At 38.2% G+C, this 21,821-nt stretch overlaps 1 protein-coding gene across 1 annotated transcript in view; it reads right to left on the reverse strand.

Annotated features, from left to right (window-relative positions):
- Positions 1 to 2,800: 2,800 nt before the first annotated feature.
- The window catches only part of CUL1 (cullin 1), a 96,348-nt gene continuing 77,327 nt past the window's right edge, over positions 2,801 to 21,821 (reverse strand). Inside the window, exons 9-22 of the mRNA XM_075125589.1 lie at positions 21,677 to 21,807; positions 17,954 to 18,061; positions 17,760 to 17,866; positions 17,375 to 17,423; positions 16,773 to 16,904; positions 15,885 to 16,002; positions 14,301 to 14,377; positions 13,280 to 13,411; positions 10,620 to 10,712; positions 9,068 to 9,115; positions 8,904 to 8,986; positions 5,972 to 6,077; positions 3,994 to 4,107; positions 2,801 to 3,352 (exon numbers count right to left, since the gene is read on the reverse strand). Of these exons, the coding sequence (XP_074981690.1) occupies positions 3,272 to 3,352; positions 3,994 to 4,107; positions 5,972 to 6,077; positions 8,904 to 8,986; positions 9,068 to 9,115; positions 10,620 to 10,712; positions 13,280 to 13,411; positions 14,301 to 14,377; positions 15,885 to 16,002; positions 16,773 to 16,904; positions 17,375 to 17,423; positions 17,760 to 17,866; positions 17,954 to 18,061; positions 21,677 to 21,807 (1,379 nt within the window). The 3' untranslated portion in view covers positions 2,801 to 3,271. The remainder of the gene's footprint in view (positions 3,353 to 3,993; positions 4,108 to 5,971; positions 6,078 to 8,903; positions 8,987 to 9,067; positions 9,116 to 10,619; positions 10,713 to 13,279; positions 13,412 to 14,300; positions 14,378 to 15,884; positions 16,003 to 16,772; positions 16,905 to 17,374; positions 17,424 to 17,759; positions 17,867 to 17,953; positions 18,062 to 21,676; positions 21,808 to 21,821) is intronic.

The following is a 21,821-nucleotide window of genomic DNA, read 5'->3' on the forward strand; positions in this document are numbered from 1 at the left end:
GAGAGCTGGTTGAAAATTTGCAAAGGAACAAGTTGCTGTACAAAGACATTTCAGTAAGGTTCAAAATGAAACCTTTAAGAAAGGTCAAAACCAGCTATTGTCAGTATATTATGTTTTATTCTGCCCTCTACTTCCCAGAGTCATCCTCCTTCATTTGCAAGAGCTGCTATTGCCAACCTGACATGCCAAACCTATGGGGCAAAAAACAGAAATTGGGCTTGTTTTTGGGTTGTAGGTTTTTTTTTTTGATTTAACTCCTGGCAAGCAAGGGGCGAGTCAGGGGTGCACAGTGGCCCTACCACAGTCCCAGACTGCACACTGGAGGGGATCTAGTCAGTGTTGGGTACTTAGGGATTGGCTTGTTTTGAAATGGGATTAGCTTGATTTTTGGTTTAGTGTGAAAGTCGGCATTCGTTCTTTGCTTTTGGTGCACAACAGCTGCCAGAGCCCTATCACTCAAAACTGCAGACAAGGGCAAGGATAAACTTTCACAAAGTAGATGGGCTCAATATATGAATTTTACTGCAAGAAGTTACACACTGGGTATTAAATTATAGTCACATGCCAGATGGGAGCACAGTTCTCAAACCCCAGTTTCTATCCCCCAGGGATCTTAGTTACCTTGATCACTCACCCCTGCAACATCTGCCATACAAACCTCCCTGACAGACAGCCATCACTGTAGTGGTCCCAAACTGGTGCCATTAGCTTCCACAAGGCAAGTGCTGCAATGTCAGCAGTCCCCTCAGTACTCACCAGTGGTATTCCCTCATGCTGAAATAATGCAGCAACGCATTATCCTAAGGCTAGACTAACTTCCATCGGTCTCTGCTGGAACAACTTCCACTATCTTGTAGAAAGAAAAGGAGGACTTGTGGCACCTTAGAGACTAACCAATTTATTTGAGCATGAGCTTTCATGAGCTACAGCTCACTTCATCGGATGCATCAGCTGTAGCTCACGCAAGCTCATGCTCAAATAAACTGGTTAGTCTCTAAGGTGCCACAAGTCCTCCTTTTCTTTTTGCGAATACAGACTAACATGGCTGTTACTCTGAAACCTGTCACTATCTTGTAGCTATTTTTCAAAGGCTCCAGCAGAAACCAAGAATTCATCCATACCTCATTACAGGAAAAACAGCAGCCATGCAGGCCTGCAGCCAGCTTATATTGAAGACTCCACAGACCTGTTGCCACCCTGTACCCTTCTCAGTATTTTGGGAGCACTAGCAGAAATGGATAATTGCTGCTCTATTAACTTGGGTTCTCCACAGGCCATCTCAGAAAGTGGCTATAAATCCATCTGCTAGCTCACTTTAACCAGATTTTTTCTTCTGCTTCCGTTTGTTGGTCCAGAGCACTCCTATCCTTGTGTAGAAACTATCGGACCGCAGTTGAGCTACACAGGCTGCAGTTTAAACAAGGAGCTTGGTAAGCCATAGCAGAGCAATAACCATTTCTGGCATTGTAACCATTCTCCCCCCTCCATTTCTAGCTTAGTCCTTCTTCCCAGGGAAAAGTGCTGAGTGTTCTGCAGAAACATTTTTGAATGAGCCTAACCCAAAACAACCACCAACTCCATGGCTTGCATACAAGTCAGTGTGTCAAAAATGCAGCACTTTAAAACTGGCAAAAAAAATAACCACAGACAACATTCCTCTAAACTACAAATGGCATTTACCACCTTCCCAACAGTTTGTATTACTGTAAGGGCAGACTGCAGTGTGTTGACACACACCTCTTAGAGATGGGTGTGACACAAGACTGTTTTTAAAGCCTTTAGCTCACTTGTAACAACAGCTCCCCACAATTAATTCAATAGGGTATAGTCATTTTTGCCACTTTTTCTGGCCATTTTTTGTTACGTCTTCACTAGGGCAAAGCAGCAGTGTTTTCAACAAAGCAAAACCAGAACCGTTTTATCCCCTCTAAATGCTTCAAGTCCAGGAGGTGCAGAGTTGCCAAGACAATCTCCTCACACATCTTTGTTAGCCACCTCTCTTCACTTCCCATAACGCACACTGTGAGGGAATGGGGATTTCTAAGAAAAAGGTTTAATGCTATGGTGTGTCTGAGTGCAGAAAGTGCACCTGGAAAATCAAGTTGGAGCCTCTGCTCACAATGAGGACTTGGAAACACTCAGAGCAAGAATTTATTTTCCATTTGTAGAGATAGTGAGTACAGAACTCCCACCATTAGGAAACAAGGGTTTGGCTTTATTGCATTTTAATCAGGCTTCCACAGCCAGGAGATTATGTAAGTTTAAAGAAACAATGCTGTCGATGTTAGAGCTAGAGTTCACTCACTATATGAAAAAAGATTGAGCATCAGCACCCATGCTCTAAGATTCAAAACTAAAGCATTTATTCCCATTTTAAGTACCTAATTTTAATAGTTTTGTCTGTGGGAATGTGCATCCAAAATATATTACCACACTATTCAGAAAAGTGACATGATTAATCTTGGCCAAAAATATCACCTGACAGCGTAAGTAGACGAGTTTAGTTTCTGGTGTATCCATTTTGAGAAAAATTCTGAAACAAATGCCAAAACGTTGTTGCCCATCTTCCAAGTTTCTGCTATTTATCTTGAAAAAATCCGTGCACACAATTCAGTGCACACTCCTCCCCCACCAAGCCACAGATACAGAATGATTTTTCAATCCAGTGCTGTGTTTTGCTTGAATCACAGGGAAATGAAAGAAAGCAAAACTAATGAATTACTGTAGCTTTCATAATCATTAGACCTTTTATTTACATTTAGAAAGTAGTGAAACTTAGAACAATAAAACCAAATGCAACTTGTACAGAAATCTTTTAATTTTTTTTTTATTTATCACATTAAAAAATGAAACACACTATACAAATGGGTTTTCATAGCAGATTACACATAGGTCCCTTCAGACTCGCTCTCAAAGTGCTGCCGACATTTCTAAGCACTGCCTGTGGGGGCAGCTATTTAGCATATAGCCCATGTATTGATTTAAATGCAGTAGCATGCAACCCTCAGTGGAGAAGGGTTTGATTCCTTTCTGTTCTTAAATTAGGTTAAATGGCATCGGTGTCCATATTTACATACTTGAAATGTGTCAATCCTGAGCAGTTCCGATGTAAATCTGAGACTGGCTGATGGGAGTCCTGGTCTCAGTTATTAAAAAGGGAGGTCCAAATGGCAGCAGACTGGCTGCTATGAAGTTCAGTTGTTTTCATTCTTTCAATCACATAACTATTTGCTGAGCGTCTCACACAGTCAGACAACTGCTAATAAAAATGCTAAGCCAAGTAACTGTAGGTGTCCTTCTCACCATCCACACGCTCCAAGTACTCCTTCTCAATCAGAATGTCAATGCATTTCTGTAGGAAAGATGGGGAAAGGCCAGGAGTGCATTTCATAAAACAAACCCCAGACAGGCACTTTGCAGCAGATATTTTAAGAGCAAGAAAACTTTTTGCTTGCTATAAGCTTTTAACAGTTTTCACTGTTAAGTGCCATGCTGAATACATATTTTTCCTGAAGACTAGCATTAAAACTATTTAGCAGGGAAATGGCATAAATAATGGACCATTTAAACTATGGGAATTTTTTGGCCACGCCTCGAAGACGCCACTCACAAACACCATTCAATGAAATAAAGGTGATTTGATACTGTCAAATGTCACTAATTCCCTGGGAGACTCACTGAACATTATTATTCTGTAAGTGAGCAATAAAACAATTAAACCAAGATGTATCTGGTTCCTTTATTTTGACAACTGTATGATAAATTATTATTTTACAATTCACGCTACAGTATGCTTATTGGCACATGACGAAGTCTTATTATTTAGCTTCCCCATACCAATATGCTTGGAGAAGCTATAAGAGAATATTTAAACGTTTCCTACTTAAAAGTATAATAGTTGAATAACTTATTTCTTTAATCTTTCTAAAATCATTCCATTAACTCAGACACTTGTTAAAAAAATTAAGATCCATTATTGCTGATCTGACATACCTTAATTACTGGAACTCGTGGTTTGAATCTTGAGGACAGCTGGGTTAGAACTTCTCCAAGCAACTGCTGGTGTTTTAGAACCTTTCTCATTTTCATAATTCTCACAATAGCAGCCTAAATAGCAAAGTAGAAACAGACTTTCTTAGGAAGATACAATTTGCCATTGTGGATCAAGCCAGTGGTTCCCAAACTTTTTACTAAGACAACCCACCAACTCCATTTGTCTTTCTGAGACCCATACAGAGTCCGAATCCCAGACTCCAAACCTCTCAGCCCCACCCCTGCACTCCCTACCCCTACCCCAGCCCGGTGAAAGTGAGTGAGGGTGGGGGAAAGCGAGGGAGGGAAGGGGGCTGGAGTGAGCTAGGGGTGGGGCCTCGGAGAAGGGCAGGGCAATGGTGTTTGGGTTTGTGCAATTAGACAGTTGGCAACCCTAGGACTGCAACGTAGCATATGGGGTCACAGGGCAACTCAGGTTTGGCCCAGCCTCCTCTGTCATAACAGAGGGGCGGCCGAGTCAAATTAGGGAGTGTAGCGTTTCACCAGATGGCAACTCCTGGAGCTGGGCCCAGTCCTACAGGACAGGAGTAGGGTGACCAGATGTCCCGATTTAATAGGGACAGTCCCGATATTTGAGGCTTTTTCGTATATAGAAGCCTATTACCCCCCCACCCCCGTCCCGATTTTTCACACTTGCTGTCTGGTCACCCTAGACAGGAGTCACCACTGAGCAGTGGGCTCACTCTCCAACACTCTCTCCCCCTTGGGGGCCTCTCCTCCGCATCAGGCCCACAGCTCATCTAGAGCCTTCTTGTGACCCGCTGTTTGGGAAACACTGCCTTCAGGGCTTTATCATGCCTCTACCAGTGGCTTGTATCTGCTAACGAAGAGGGGGATGAAAACATTGACCAGTGGTGCAACGAGAGGCAATGCGCATACACAGAGTTCTTACTGAGAAGTTTCAGAGTGTCTGATTAAAACAGTCAACACTCGCCATAAGCCTGTTCTTAGGCACATAAGAATCTACATGATTACAAATTGCTTTGCATAAGGCCAGGATTAGTAATGGACAGCGATGGCAACATTAGCCAGAACCGTGTCAGACAAGCAGCCTACTGAATGAATGTACTTCACTTCGAAAATGAGGCTCACACTTAGAGCCAATACAACTTTTTCCTCGGTAGGTGGATTTGGAGTTGCAGCTGGTACAATGCAAGCCGACTCCACGATGCTCATCTAAATCTGAACAACGTTCTGGAGTTTACATCTCGTCTAGATGCCCAGCAAAATCAATGTATGAATCCTCAGAACCTAAACGCTCCTTACTATGTTGTTCAATGTCAGCAACAACGAAAAGCCATCCCCCTACATTTTCTATTTATAGAAGATAAATATTTGAAAATCCTGTTATATGTCTTTTGTTTCAAGTTTGTTTTACCCAGGAATCGTGTTCTTTTAGGAATAAATATAAAAAAGCAAGATTCTGCAATATTTTCATGAAAAGTATTGAAAAGTTATGAGCTTTATAGTTCATGGGCTGAAGCATACTCAGACTAAGGCCAGATGGTACCATTGTGATCATCTAGTCTGACCTCCTGCATACCTCAGGCCTCCCACTCCTATAATAGACCTTAACCTCTGGCTGAGTCACTGAAGTCCTCAAATCATGATTTAAAGACTTCATGTTATAAAGAATCTCTCATTTTGTCTAGTTAAACCAGGAACTGACCCATGCTCCACGCTGCAGAGGAAGGCAAAGACCTGGGGGAAAACTCCTTCCTGACCCCCAAATATGGCATCAACTAGATCCTGAGCATGTCAGCAAGACGCACCAGCCAGACACCTGGCAAAGAATTCACTGCAGTAACTCAAGAGCTATTTAGTGTACTCTCCGGCAGCTGGGGATATTTGGTACTAGCAGTCGTAGATCACCTACAATGGCATGTGGTTGATCTCATCAAACTACTATCCAACGCACCTGAATCAGTAGTTTCCGGTCTTCCTCTATATTTTTGTGTGTAGTTTCCTGCTCCTGCTTCTGTTCAGTCTTCATTGGCACATTGATGTTGACCCTCAATTTTTTGCTGCCAGGAAAGGGAAGTAAATAATTAGCCTAATTTCAGAAAGAAAATCTGAATGGAAAGTTGGGAATATCTGATTACTCCTTCCATTTCCAGTTCTACAAAAAGAACGAATTTCCCCCATTTGCTCCCAACACAGCTTTTCTTACTTAGGGACAAGGAGGATAGGATAGGAGAGAAATTTCATAGTTGCCTCCTTTCTCCCAAATGTGACATTGGGCAGTGATCTTCAAATGATCTTAACACTGTGATATTCTTTATTGTAAAGGCTACCTAGGCCAGATGGAATACATTTCATAGTACTCTAGGGTACAGAAGCACAACTGGACCCTATATACCATAATCCCAACAAAATGGTGAATACAAGAAAGGTTTGTGATTTTTCAAAGTGATAATGAGATTTATCCATCAAACTCTTTCTTATGTGAATAGCCCCCCCTGAGTTTGCAGAATCAGAACACATTTGGACAAAATTCTGGTGCAAAAGCATAAACTTAAATTGGGAGAACTGCACATTTCAATTAAGTTTTGAGTCTTCTTTTAAGGAGAAAACCAAATAGATCGCAAACTATGGCTTTGTTTTAAAAATAACTAAGATAACAAAATATAATGTTTGAAACCTAGGAATTTTGATCACAAAAGTCAAATAAAAACTACTTGTGCATTTGACTGTCAAAGGAGTACAGACTTTGAAACTTAAAAGGAACTTATATTAGGGGGGTGGGGGGGGGGAGATTTACCTGCATTACTCAATTCTAAGGTTCATTTATTTTTACCATTCATATTTGTTCACTATTTACATTGTACTTCACATGGGACCCAAAACTGGAACTGCATCCACATGTGTCGATCCTGGCACCCATGTGAAACCCCACTGAAGTCAATATGGGTCCATCCACACAGACACGGTCACTGTCACAGGATCAGGGCTTTAAGACAGTACAACCCTATATGCCAGTTTCACTTTCTGGTCCTCAACAACTACTAGCACAATGCATATGAGAGAGTTTGATACTGCAGGAACTTTAACAATAAAAACTCAAAGCAAAACTTCCATTTGTATTAAATTTACCTAAAAATAAAACAAACAAAGCTTAAGATTTGTTCTTGGAACCAAGGATAACATTTTCAAAAGAGCCAAAGCCCTATTTTCAAGAGTCACTCGGGTACTTAGGAAACCTAAGTCTCATTGACAGTTAGGCTTGTAAGTTACTTTTGAAAACAGAACTTTGAAAATTTACCACTTAATCTTCCTCAAGAACAAGCTGTGAACAATTTGGATTATTGTTTATTTACCAGATCAACTGCAATTAGTTATCCCACAGACTTTTGGCCTCACTCGGAGTGCTGCCTCTATGAGAGAGAAATGGAACTGATGCTGCACTCCAATTCTATGAGCATACACATGGGACAACAGGGAATTACAACATTTAGGAGAAAAGTCAATATGTTGGTTAACTTACTACATTCTGATCCTAGCAAGGAGAGGATTGATTAAATCTGGAATTTTTCCTTCATAATAATGTTAATTAATTTGTTTCAAGTATAGATATTGTTGCATTACACATTTGTATATTTTATGAAGATTGGTAGAAATCCTGACCCAAAACCCACTATTGCAGTTTGATATTTTTCAAATAAGCCATAGTTATAAACATCCCTATGAATTCACTGCACTGGTGAAAACAGAATTTTCTCTATTTAACTGATTTTGAAATTCAAACAAAAGAAGTGATTGCTTCGTAAAAAGGAGAGTATAAAAAAAAAGATAGTGAACATGAAAACAAAACAGGTAGAAATACATCCAGTGTTAAAGAACACTGCACAAGGATGATCATGGTACCTGCTGATCACATGGCTAATTATTACCATTCCACATTTAAAATAAGTGACATTATTTTAGAACACTCGACTATAGAATTTGTAAATCTGATATGGCTATAATTACATGTAAATAAGAGGTTACTTCTAGACAAAGCATAACAACATCGGTGTTGCTAACACCAAATAATATAACTGTTTATGAATTCTCATAAGAGAGAATACTCAGCCCTCTAGTTTGTTTGGAACATCCCTCTAGCTCAGATATGGAGGAAAGGAAAAAAAGATTAAATACAAGGGAGGATTTCTAAATACAAATTTCATTTCATTTCACACAAAATGTGGTTTATTTTTTAGAATGTGGATTAAGTTACATGCGCTAGACTAAAAGGTTTCTTAAATAAACCATCATCAGTATGGAATTCATAACTGAGATTACACAAAAACCACTACTGTATAGTTTGAGATGTATAGCTATAAAAATGGCATTGGAACAACAGGAGCGAACAGAAAGACACTGCAAAGAAAATCTTAGTTTTTAAGGCACTTCAGCGCTCAAAATCTCTAAATAAGCACACTGATCTTTTTCAGGGGCTGTTTTTAATGGCCATGCACTTAAATCTTTGGATTTGGTGGTTTTTTTTTTTAAAATTAATAAGACCCCTTTAAATGTAATTTATTTACTTGGCTTGCGTAAGTCAGGACCAATGGCAAAAAACGCGGTGATGGCACACTAGCCAAATGTGTCTACGTGATCAAAGTCTAACTAAATTAAACCAGATTTTACTGTGCCCCAGTGACTAGCAAGAATCAAGAGCTGAAGAGGTGAGAGTATGTTTACTGACACTGCTGGTGAGTGCCATCCTGTTTGCTTTATAGACCCATTAGACTGCTTGCTCAACCATAGCTATAGCATTGCTAAAGTGACACTATAAATAGCAGGAGCTTCAGAGAAACAGATTGTTACCATTTATACACAACTGGTTTATACTATTAGATTCTTCTTACTTTTTGTAACCAAGATATAGTTTTATTAAGGTATCTGGCTTCAATTCCACCTCATCCACATTTGCATTTTCATCTTCCAAAACCTACAACAAACAAAAAATTATTGTATATTTGCTAAAATGTTTTTCTATAAATTAAATATGCAAGAAAGCAAAAGAGCTTACCAATAACTTTGACTTCAGTAAGATCTGTAGAACTTGTGCCAAGATATCCTACAAGTTAGAGGAGAAATTATCAATGCAAACTTAAAATACATTTTTCTTTCAAATGTCCAATGAATTTTGACATTGAGTTATAACAAAATAATTGAAAGGTCCTGCAATGTACTGGAACTATTCAAATTTCATTTTTCATAGCTACAAAAATATGTCCTGCAGGCAGAATTGAAAAAAATCACCAATAGGTACAGAAAAACTGAAAAATACAACATGTCGAGCATTCAGACAGTGAGAATAAATGATTGAAAAATACCACAAAAGCTTCAGGGAAATATTAAAAACTTTTCATTTTAGAGGACTAAAGACAAAGCATTCCACTTTAGCATGAACCCAATCGTAGATTTTCCCCTTTCTTGTGCCAGACTACTCTGAGGTTCCTCAACCAGACAAATTTCCAATTACCCCATTAATGACCCTTTCCCCACGAAACAGTGCTGACATGCAGGAAAGCATCTATCCAAAGACTATTTCATTCATGCTGAGTAAGAACTCAGAAAATGCACGATGGCAGATGTCTGAATATTTTTTTCCCAATACAAAACACTGGAGGCCAGTCCCTGAGGAAGCTGCACCAGTGTATATCTCCAGTATAGACATGTGAAGCTGCTATTTTCCCTGCTGAAACTGAACCCAGTTTGAAGCAGGTGGAAGCTCCATCTGTGAAAATAGCAGCTCTGTCTGTTTACAGCTATTGGTTTGCACTGGGTGCAGCTACATCGGTGGCTGACAATGTCCATAAAAGAGAGGCAATTCCCCCGTGTGGACAAACACCTATGAATTTTCTATGAAGCATCCAAAACTCTAATTTGTGTTCACAGATTTATTCTCTCTTTGGCAGGTCACTTAAGTTTGCAGACCATGGATAATTTGCTTTTCCCTGACATGCCCTAGCAGACCTCATGTGAGCCTATTTACACCTGGTTCTTAACAGTTGAGGTACAGCGTCTGCTTTTGAAGAAACAGTAGGGCATTGCCTCTCCAAGTAAAACAAACGCTTAGCCAATGCGCCTATATTCTCAACGTGTTCACGTTCTTAATCTTTCAGGATATAAAACAGATGGGAAAGTCTAGGAACTTGATAATAAAGGGAGACTACCAGGTTTCCCAAAAACAGAAGTTTTAAAACAAAAACACACGCACTAGAAAACCAATGACGAATTACAGGAGCAGAGGAGAGAGGCAGAGAGTAATATAATTCTAAAGGATTCAGCATAGTGATTAGTAAGAGTGTCTACACACTTCAGGATTTGCTAGAAACCTCAGAAATAAAACCTAGAAGAGGTTACGATTACTGGAAACTGACCAGGAAGGTAAGTTGACCAACAAAGCAACACAACTGCTACCAGAAGAACAAAAACTAACGTTTAAGTCAAACAGATCTCACCTTCTGCTCCCCTTTTCATGATAGCAGTAAGTGGGCTGAACCCCATGACCAGAGACTTTACATTGCAGTGGTAACATAAAACTAGTGTAATACAATACATAATTAAGACACTACCATTTTTATCTGAGTACTGTCTGTCAGCTGTTGAACAGTATAGGCATCTTCTGTGTTGTACTGTAGTAGGATTGCCATCTGGAACGTCGATGCCTTCCAGACCCCAAAGAAAGAAAAGAAAGGTCAAATATAAAATCTAAGTGAAAATACGCACAACTTGAATGTGTATTTGAACTTGAATGCCTTGGAAAATTCACCAATCACGAACACGCACACCCACAAACAGCCCCTCCCCCCACCCCACCCCCCCGACTGAATTGAAACCTTGATGAAACCTGATAATTAAACAATTATGGCTAGGCAAACAAAAGTTCATAATACTCTATTGGAAGGATTCATCACTTTAAAAAAGTGAATATTCAATGTACTTTTAAATGATCCTTCGTATCCAAGTTTACCATTTCTTCTCGGCTATTAAACAGCATTCAAATGGATGTTTAAGCAAAAATCTAGTTTTCAAAGATGTACTATTTTTAAAAAATGGGAGCTAGGGACTGTACTATAGTTATTTTTTGAAAGATTTTGAGTAAATTTTCCTGTATGCCAAAATATAATGAGAAAGCAAATAGGCATAATGTTTGCAGCACAACTAACAACAGTGAGACATATTCATGCCTTCTGACACAAACACAAACTTGAATGACAGGTGTACGTGTGAACGATAATTGAGAACTGAGAAATTAGGCTCACATGCTTTCAGACTGTGCTCTTTAAAGAGCTTCATGGAACTGCCAATAAAACACAAGATTTGCTATTTAAAATGGGAGATAAATCTTCAGACCAGGAACCCTGAATGGAATCATTATGCAATGCAGCAAGTCTCTCTGTGTATTTTGCATGTGCCCACCATTGTTCCAGTATTCTTTAAATCTAAATCCTACGATTGTGACCAGCTGAACTACTTGAAGACGGTTCCTTCCATGTATCGTGGTGCCAAAGCTATAGCTCTCTCTTTACCCATACGTTTTCTGATTTCAAAATATTTGTTACCCAATTATGAGTATTTTCCACTTTATCCTTAATACAGAACCTAGACACAGACTATTGGATTTCACAACATGACATTAGAAACATTTAACATACAACTGTAGATAAGAGACTAATTTCATCAAGGCCGATGAACTACAGGGCACACACTTATGGTTTGTTCATGTTTATCGCCAGTAGTATTGACAATATAAATGTACATTAAATGCATAAGTTCGTCTGAGTAAGGTATTTGAGAAGGCAAAAGTCTCAGTTTATTTTAGATGGTCAGATAAAAGACCTGATCCTGCACACAATTATGCACACGTTTAGCTTTAAAGTCAACTGGATTACTCCTGTGAGTTAAGCGATGTGCATAAGTGGTTTTCAGAGTGGCCAGGCACAATATACACACGCTTTAGGGTCAAACACTACGAGCTAGGAATCTGATTTGAGTGTACCGGTACTCGCGCTAGCTCTCATCGAGCTGGCGTAAGTGTCAATAGCAGCGTAGCCATGACAGCGCGAGTAGCAGCAGCTGACCCGTGCCAAGTACACACATGCCTGAAACCAATGGGCTTGGCCCTGCCTCCACTGCCACTACCTATGCTGCTGCAGCTAGACTGCTACTGGGTGAGAGCTAGCATGAATGTTATACACAAGCACGGGAATCACCTCCCAAACTCGTAATGTAGACATAGCCTTAGAGGATTACCGAAATTATTACATGAATTTAAAATGCTAACGTCAAATCCCATTATATAGCGTTTACTCACTTGGTTTCAGTGTTCAGACAAGTACAAAATAGAGCTCAACATACCCTATATTTATATTAGGCTGTTTGTGTGTTGACATAGGTAGTCACTGTTTTAATTCAGGGCAGAATCTAAATCAGATTTAGCCCCTCCCCGAAAACCAGAAGCTTATACCATACTGAATAACTTTGGGAGAATGTACTCAGCCATTTTAAAAAGGAGTATAAAATAGGTGCTGGGGTTATAAAACTCTCAACCCACTGATCTCACTTTTTTTTTAAAAAAACAGTTCATCTTCTTACAATGGATATCTCAGGGACTGCTGGCATACAAGGATTAAGACAAGCTAGAAATCTTTTGGAAAAAAGCAATGGAAAAACTTTTAAGGCCACATTTTCAAAAGAGCTCAGCTCTTATTTAGGCACTAAAATGAAGTGGGAAGGATTTCCAAAGGGAGCCTTTTACGGTTTTGAGCACTTAAAAAATAATGTGGGTAGATTTTTCATGTCTAAGTGGGTTCTGAATTCTTCAGAAAATCTGGCCTTTAAACACTTTAAAAGGAAACTCAGTGATATGCATAATTTTAAATGATTTTCCTTCTCACTCTTTAACCACCTCCGAAGTTTAGAACTAAAATATATTTCCTAATTTTTTCTCCACCATCGTGCACTCGTGTTTTGCTTTTGTAGGGATGCTTGTGAAGGCTTGCCTCTTATTTTTAAGATACATGAAACATTTATTCTGAAACTTTGCTCCCCAATACACAGAATTACATGTATAATTTTGTAATTTACCTGACATATACCAAAAAATAGACCAAGTTAGGGACTTCCAACACTAAGGTCCCTCTACAGAACAGCTTGGAAGAACTCATCACAAAAATGTTTAGACTACTCAATTATTCACTAAACCTTTTCACTAATACAAGGTTATTCTTACCTGTAATGTGTATCTATTTTTGAAACAGTTGGTAACCAGTTCCCCTTTGGATAGCTGATACAACCAGGTCAATTTTCTTCCACTATGACGACTGGCATAAAAAGCTGTAAATCTCTGATAACTTCGTTCCAACTGTATAAAAAAAATAAAAATGAAAACATCATCACTGCATTTTCACACTTGGAAGTATATTTGAATCTACAGCGTGTAAATCAATCCAGACCACCCTTTGTTAACATGCCCTTTCCCTAGGGGGGAGGGGAGGCTAGATAGAAAATTTAAAAAAGGTTTTTCAGACTTGCATACGAGTTTCCTTTTGTGAGCAACTTCACTTTAAATGTCATATGGAAAGGAAAAGAAAACAGGCTTATTGTTCTTTTGTTTCTTTCCAAGTATTAAGAAGGGCCTTAAAGGTCATTTCCTTTCCCCCCCTTCTACTCCCTTACTCATTTGTTAAGTCAGAAATTCAGGTCTTAAGCTAGCCTGAGGACCACAGAGACTGGAAAACCAGCCATCATGTCATCTCAAGAATCAACAGACTGAAAGCTGAGTAATTGAGAGGGTCAACGTATCTTAATAAAAATAAGAGCTTTAAAAGCATACACTCATTTTATTTTAATGACTACTGAACGTTTTGGAGGAAGGCCATCTTGTTTAAAGATTATGAGTGCCCCATCAGTAACAAAGAAGGATTACACATCTCAGACCTCCCCCCTGGGAGGTCCTCCAGCACAATCAGGAAAGACAAAACTTGACATTTCTGATACTTTGAAAATAAAAAAAAGCAGGAAAAAAAAATCTTTCAGGTTTTCTTTATACACCATAAAACAAGAGATTTAAAATCTAGGTTTTTTATTTGAATAAATTCTTTGCAGGTCACCTTTAACAGAGGCAAAAATGTTCAAGTCATGACATTTTATGTCAGAAAATACTTGGGAGTTCATTTTAGGTCATCTCTGAAAAAAACTTAAACTGAAACTTTAGTTTATTTAATAGAAGATTAAAAAGCTTATCACCTCACCTCAGAAGGTAGAGCAAATGTGCAGGACTGCTGAAAGGGCCATGATCCAGAACTGAGAACCTGTATACTGAAATCCACTGGAAAAGAAACATACATAGATTAATAAGCTAACAGCTATCTCCCCTTTGGTATTATGGACCTGTCAGTGTGCAGTTTGGGAGAGGCCAACTCGAACAGGAGAGGTTTCTGTGTTGCCTGACCTGGTGATGACACTAATATCAAAAGATAATGGGTAACTATTACTATTTATAAAACATATTGTTAAAATTAAAGTCACTGTGTGAGGCAAAGATAGGGTTGAGGGGTCAGATGTGTATTTACTCAGAATCTAAAGTCAATATTCCCTGACATTTGCATGCATTTAATCTCATTCATTACCCTGTTTTTACTTTTCAAAAAAAGAGAAAAATATAAGGTTTTTCAAAATTCATGCATAACCATTTAATTAAAAATCTGCTACTGGCAAGAACACAAGTGGCAAATTTATGTTTGTCAATTGCTTTTGAGACTCAAAGTGCATCTATAATGGAGAGAAAAAACAAAACGCAAAAGCAAGTCTTAAGAGTTCAGGTCAACTGACTCAGGCTTTTGGGACTAATGCTACAGAGATAAAAACAGAAACGCAGATGCAGGGGCACCGGAAGTGGGGGTTTGAGAGGGCAATGGCCCCATCACTTTTTACCTGCCTTAAGGACGAGCGACAGGGGCAGAGATGAGTGAGTCTGAGGCGGGGCCTCAGAGGGAAGAAGCGGAGCAGGGGATGGGGTCACAGACTGGGAGGTTTTAGGGAACTTCCAGTGCTCCTGTGTAGACGTTCTCACTCAGGTTGGAGCCTGGGCGCTGAGACCCAGCAAGGAGGTGTGGGTCTCAGAGCCCGGACTCCAGAACTAGTGAGAACGTTTACATTGTTATTTTTAGCCCTGTTGACCTGGGGTCTGAGACTTTTTTTGCAGCACAGAAAGACTCTGAGATACAAGGCAGAAGTGAATACATTATGTATTACAAAATAAAATTATATAAAACCTGAAGTGGACCTTGCACAACACGGAATGTAATTAACTGAAAACCAAGTGATAACTCTATCTTGAAGCACTCCATTTCAAGAAGAAACTGAAATCAGAGACCTCTGAATCTGAAAGCGACAGGCCTAATTACCGAGCTAAAGGAGGACCTGTCGTTTTTCAGTACTACTCCTAAAAGTCTCCCTGTTTAAGCGATGATTTTGGTCAAAGGAAAAAAACATTTAACAAAAACACCAGGCTTCACTTTTAGCAGAGGGGGATACACTATGTTGAATCCTCTCTCTGTAACAGCTAACCCCAGTGATCTGTAAAACAAAGAGGAACCTGTTCATATCAGGAGGCATGAGGTGCTGTTTGAAGACAGTGAACAGACCCAAAAAAAGTCTATCCAAGCTGAAGTTTTAATAACTCTAGCTTTCAGTGGCATGCTACATGAATCAAATACTTCGCTCATTTAACACTTGGTCATTTCCCCTTGTATCTCTACAATTAAGGGAGTGTATGGCTAATTCAACAATAACTTAGCTTTTAAGAGAAAGGTTATATTAAATTGAATACTTACAATCTAATGGTTCTGAATTTGTCAGGTGCTTTTTGAATTGCTCGTTCAAGTCCTTGCTTACACCAATGTCTTGGAACATCCTCTGAAGTTTAGAGGTGTACTCAAAACCACAAGCTTGCTGTAAAATTAAAGAGCACAGCTTTGTCTGAAAGATCATGTATTTTGACACAGGGAGAACAAACAGAACAAGAAAAGTAGGGTTTCTCTGATCGGAATCAATTTTGCTAGAGGAATATATGGCAACCCATTCCCTGCATGTCCAAAAATCACTCTGAAAGTTCTGAACCCATTTAGACAAGTTGTGTTATTTTAATTGCTTCTTCTGTAGCTGTTCTGCCACCAAAAATGTGAGATCAGCATTTTAAAAATTAAAATAAACCAGCCAGGGAACACTGTCATGAAAATTTACTAGTCTCAACGTATGGTCTACTTGCTAGCCCTTTATAACAACTATGAGAATGAAAAAGTTACTGACATTTTACTCCCCCTTCAAAAAACTGCACACAAATAAGGTCTGGCAAGATTGTTGTAAACAGCAGCACAATTACGCAAAAAAATTATGAACTCAACTGTATTGATTAATGATTATTTTATTTATCGCCCATGCCAAATTGCAACACAAAAAGCAATCAATTGTTCTTAAGGCAGCATTCAGGGTTATAGAGAAAAGTTGCAGTCTGGGGAGCTGTTTCAGCAGTTGTTTGCGTGGACAGCAGCAGGACTACTTCAAGATCTCATTCCAAAGACAGACTGATGGCCAGTCGGTTAAAAGATGTGTGAACTTTAAGTTTTGTATTTTTCTGATCAAATATTAAAAAGTGCATACATGCATCACGTGTTGAAAGGAACAGTGCCTCCCTAGCCAGTGCTAAGAAAGGGAAGACTTACCTTAAGTTTAGAGATCATGCTTGCTTCAGCATCATCACTAGCACTGTTCTGGTGCACCAGTCTCTTTGCCAGCATTTTAGCATAGAATTTTTGAAACACATCTTTGTCTTCAATGTACTTGAATACAACCATCTGGAAAAACCAAAAAAAAAAACTTTTTACAAAAGGAACACACCTGAAAATTTGTATCAAATCCAATTTTTACTTCATTAAAAGTGTCATACATTTTAGTGTCATAATTATTTTTGAAATGTAAATGCAGGGTTTTTTTTACATGTTAACCTTTGAAATAGTTCAGAAGAGATAAAATGGTTTTACACCATAATACATATTAAAAAGAATGTTGATTCTGTTCAGCTTTCTGAGGTATACTATTGACTGAATGAAGAAGTCTTTAAAAAAAGAGAGAGAGAGAGACACACAGACAGACACAAACACACTTTTGGCATTTTTTAAAAATAATGTTACCAAAAACTTTAAGCAATGAAATACACAGAATAAAAGTTCTGACTGCACATGACCTGCAACCTCCTGTGATAACCTTAAAATTATTATGAAATTTAAAAGTTTATGTAGAAGAAAACTGTATTTAAGAATCTTACCACTTGATTGAGTGTATCTTCTAGCTCTGCTTCTTCTGGATTCTTAGAGCTGCAGTCAAAGAAGTGCATTACTGAACAAATTTATTATTCATAACTTATGAATACCGTTACATTCTAGATTCATGACTTGTGAACTGAAACTTAAGTCCAATATGCAATTTACTTTGGAAAACCAAGTTTTTCTAACATGTTCCTTATTCAACTTTTTATAAAGGCTTTTCAAACAATTACAGCATTATCTTTTTTTGCTTGAATTAAGTGTTTAACAATGTAAATATATTTCTGCAGATGCAATGTGTAATTTCAATTCACAACTATGATGATTATAATTTTTTAAACAAGAAACACTAGAAAACTAATTTTTAACTTTTCGTGTAAGACCTACCTTTTCTTTAGCAAGGAGTCACAATATCGTGCCAGCAACTCTGGAGATTTACTGGATGACTGAGCCATTTTTGTCACTGCATTATTATTTATAAATCGACCACAAGCCTGCAAATTACACAAGAAAGTCAAAGTTTTGAAATCCCCTAACTCAGAGAGATATAATGGTTACCACAGACATTAAACATACGGTACCTTATCTAGTGCAGCCACAAAGCCAGCATCATTGTTGAAGGCAGACATCACGAGAGCATTATATTTCTTATGGACATCCAACACTGTCTGTACATACATTTTTGGATCCTGAAAGAAAAAACAGTCTGTTGCTTGCAATGAAACTTGTTCAACTTTCTGCAAGTGTCTCCAAACAATGCAGGTGACCAGTGTCCTCTTAAGCAGGTTTATAGAGTGAAAGTTTTAAAAAAAAAAAAGGGGGTGGGGTGAGTGGTAGGATTTAGAAGTATTATTTTAAAAATAGAAGTAGGTTCTAGACTATTAAGAGCATTCAAGTGACAAGGGAAACTTATTTTAGTCATTACTACAGTAACAGATATGTAATTTGCTCAGAGTTGATTTTTACATATTTGGGCATGCTGAATGTACAATAATCACTGCTACTGCATAAAGTATAAAAGGAAAATCAACGATCTATTCAACCCGGCACTATGCAAGTGTCCAACAAGGACACGTTTTGAAGACATAAGTTTAATTAAAACCAGATATAATAGTTTGTTGTTCAATCAACCACAATGTGGCAATTTCTAGAAGAAACCATGCAATTAATTTTTCCAATAAGAAGATCTTACTTTTGAATACTTTACTAGAATGCAAATTATGATTCATACTCCCAACAAAGTAAGCCAAGATAGAACCAGAAGCTAACAAAAAGGTTCCCGCTTGATCAATTACAAATACTGCAAGAAGGTTCAGGATCAAGAAACATTTAAGGCAAGCATCTCAGGAGCACATGCAAGACAAAAATTGAGTCTCCTGATCACAACAGGAAGTATCTGAAGATGCTAAATGTCAAAAGAGTACTGATGAGGTAAGGAAAGAAAAGTAGCTGTATATAGGTGTAGGGAGAAGTATGTTCAGAGAAGTAGGCATGATGGTTCCCAAGGGAATGCAATGGAGGTGGTGGCTCTTAGGAGGAATAGGGAGACAGATGCAAGGAATTTATGGAGGGAAAGCAGCAGAGACGAGGAAATGCAATGTTTTTTTCACTTTATGACCTGCCAGAAAGTCAACCACTTTGCTTAAAACACACAACTCTTTAGTTGTAGCTTCCAGAGTCCTCATGAAGCCACCAGTTTATTTTTGTAAGAGGTCATTTTGAAAACCAGATGATTTTGCTTCTGAAGTCAGAGTTCAGTTTTTTCCCCCTCATTAAGAGAATATACTCTGCTCTGCCTAACCTCCCTTTCCCCTCCATAAAACTGAAATGCCTTCAAGTATGTGAAAAATAATACATCTGATGACCTGAAGTGTGTGTGTTTAAAGTAAGGCCATCGATTAATCACAGTTAACTCACACGATTAACTAAAAAAATTAATCGTGATTAATCGCAGTTTTAATCGCACCGTTAAACAATAGAATACCAATTAAAATTTATTAAATATTTTGGATTTTTTTTTTACTTTTTCATTTCTACATTGTATTCTGTGTTGTGATTGAAATTAAACTGTATATTTTTATTACAAATATTTGCACTGTAAAAATGATAAAAAGAAATTGTATTTTTCAATTCATCTCATACAAGTACTATAATGCAATCTCTTTGTCATGAAAGTGCAACTTACAAATGTAGATTTTTTTTTTGTTACATAACTGCACTCTAAAACAAAACAAAAGAATGTAAAACTTCAGAGCCTACAAGTCCACTCAGTCCTACTTCTTGTATCGCTAAGACAAACAAGTTTGTTTACATTTACAGGAGATAATGCTGCCCACTTCTTATTTACAGCGTCACCAGAAAGCAAGAACAGTGTTCACATGGCACTTTTGTAGCCGGCATTGCAAGGTATTTAAGTGCCAGATATGCTAAACATTCGTATGCCCCTTCATGCTTCGGCCACCTTTCCAGAGGACATGTTTCTATGCTGATGACACTCGTTAAAAAAAATAAAGCATTAATTAAATTTGTGACTGAACTCCTTAGGGGAAGAATTGTATGTCCCCTGCTGTTTTACCCACATTCTGCCATATATTTCATGTAGTAGCAATCTCGGATGATGACCCAGTACATGGATTTTTTTAAGAACAATTTCGCTGCGGATTTGACAAAACACCAAGAAGGTACCAATGTGAGATTTCTAAAGACAGCTACAGCACTTGACCCAGGTTTAAGAACCTGAAGTGCCATCCAAAATCTGAGAGGGACGCGGTGTGGAGAATGCTTTCAGATGTCTTAAAAGAGCAACACCCCGATGCGGAACCACCAAAAAAGGAAGTCAACCTTCTGCTGGTGGCATTTAACTCAGAGCATGAAAACTAATATGGCGTCGGTGAGCACTGCTTTGGATTGTTATTGAGCAGAACCCTTCATCAGCATGGAAGCATGTCCCCTGGAATGGTGGTTGAAGCCTGAAGGGACATATGAATCTTTAGTGCATCTGGCACATAAACATCTTGCGACGCCAGGAAAAACAGTGTCATGTGAACACATGTTCTCACTTTCATGTGACACTGTAAACAAAAAGTGAACAGCATTATCTCCTGCAAATGTAAACAAACTTGTCTGAGTGACTGGCTGAACAAGAAGTAGGACTGAATGGACTTGCAGGCTCTAAAATTTTACATTGTTTTATTTTTGAATGCAGGTTTTTTTTGTACATAATTCTACATTTGTAAGTTCAACTTTCATGATAAAGAGATTGCAGTACAGTGCTTGTATTAGGTGAATTGAAAAATACTGTTTTTTACAGTGCAACCCCTTTAATAAAAAATAAATATTTAGTGAGCACTGTACACTTTGTATTCTATGTTGTAATTGAAATCAATATATTTAAAAATGTAGAAAACATCCAAAATATTTAAATAAATGGTATTATATTGATAACAGTGCAAATAATCGTGCGATTAATCAAGATTAATTTTTTTACATCACTTGACAGCCCTAGTTTAAAGTTATTTAAATACTGCTCGGTGAGGCAATCTCAACCTCTGTGGATTAAAGTCAGGTGCCTCATGAAATGATCTCTTTACAATTCCAATTATGATTAATCAGCATTACTTTCTTTACTAAGAACACTGTACTAGTAAATTGTTGTAGATGAGAGTATATGAGAGAGACAGGTGGGGGAGGCTACATGTTTAAAGAACAAATTCTATTGGTGGAAAGGATAAGCTTTTGAGCGCTACAGACTTGGAAGGGAAAAGCTTTTGAGCTTCACAGAGCTCCTTTTCATCAACAGAAGTTGGTCAATAAAAGATATTACCTCAACCACCTTGTCTCAATTTTATATAATCACTTTCAGCATACATAATACTGTACACATCAGGTAAAAAAGGGCAAACCAGTTTATGAAAAAGCTTACAAGTGGAGAGCACAAGTACATGTGATGCAGTACAGAGTAAAGAATATGTGGTCTAGAATGCTTCTTGAAATGGTAGGTTTCATGGTTTTTGAAAGGGAGGAATCTATTGAAAGAGTTAGTTCAAGCAAATGGGTCAACGGAAAAGGCGGCCCAAATTGAGCAGTGGGTGGAGGAGAAAGAAAGAAGGCTGGCAAAAAATAGCAATAATACAGTTCTATTACAGTTATTTTATTTTCAACCTACTATAACCATCTGAATGGTTTAGTCCTCAGCTGTTTTATTCTGAAGGAATATACACACACAGGACTATCAAAAGCATCCACCTCTCACAAAATGAGCTGTTAGCAGTCAGATACAAAACTATATCTGAAAAGATACTTGCATTTAGAGCAGCTTCTCCACATTTCTCAATAGCAGCTAGACCCTGATTATGAATATGCGTTTCCAAGAGTTTTTTCAGCTCTCCGAGGCCATCCTGGATTCGAGATACAAGGTTATACATGCGCCCCAAGTCTGGAAAAAAAGGA

The sequence above is a fragment of the Caretta caretta genome, chromosome 2, assembly GCF_965140235.1.
Source record: "Caretta caretta isolate rCarCar2 chromosome 2, rCarCar1.hap1, whole genome shotgun sequence".
Classification (NCBI taxonomy): Eukaryota; Metazoa; Chordata; order Testudines; family Cheloniidae; genus Caretta; species Caretta caretta.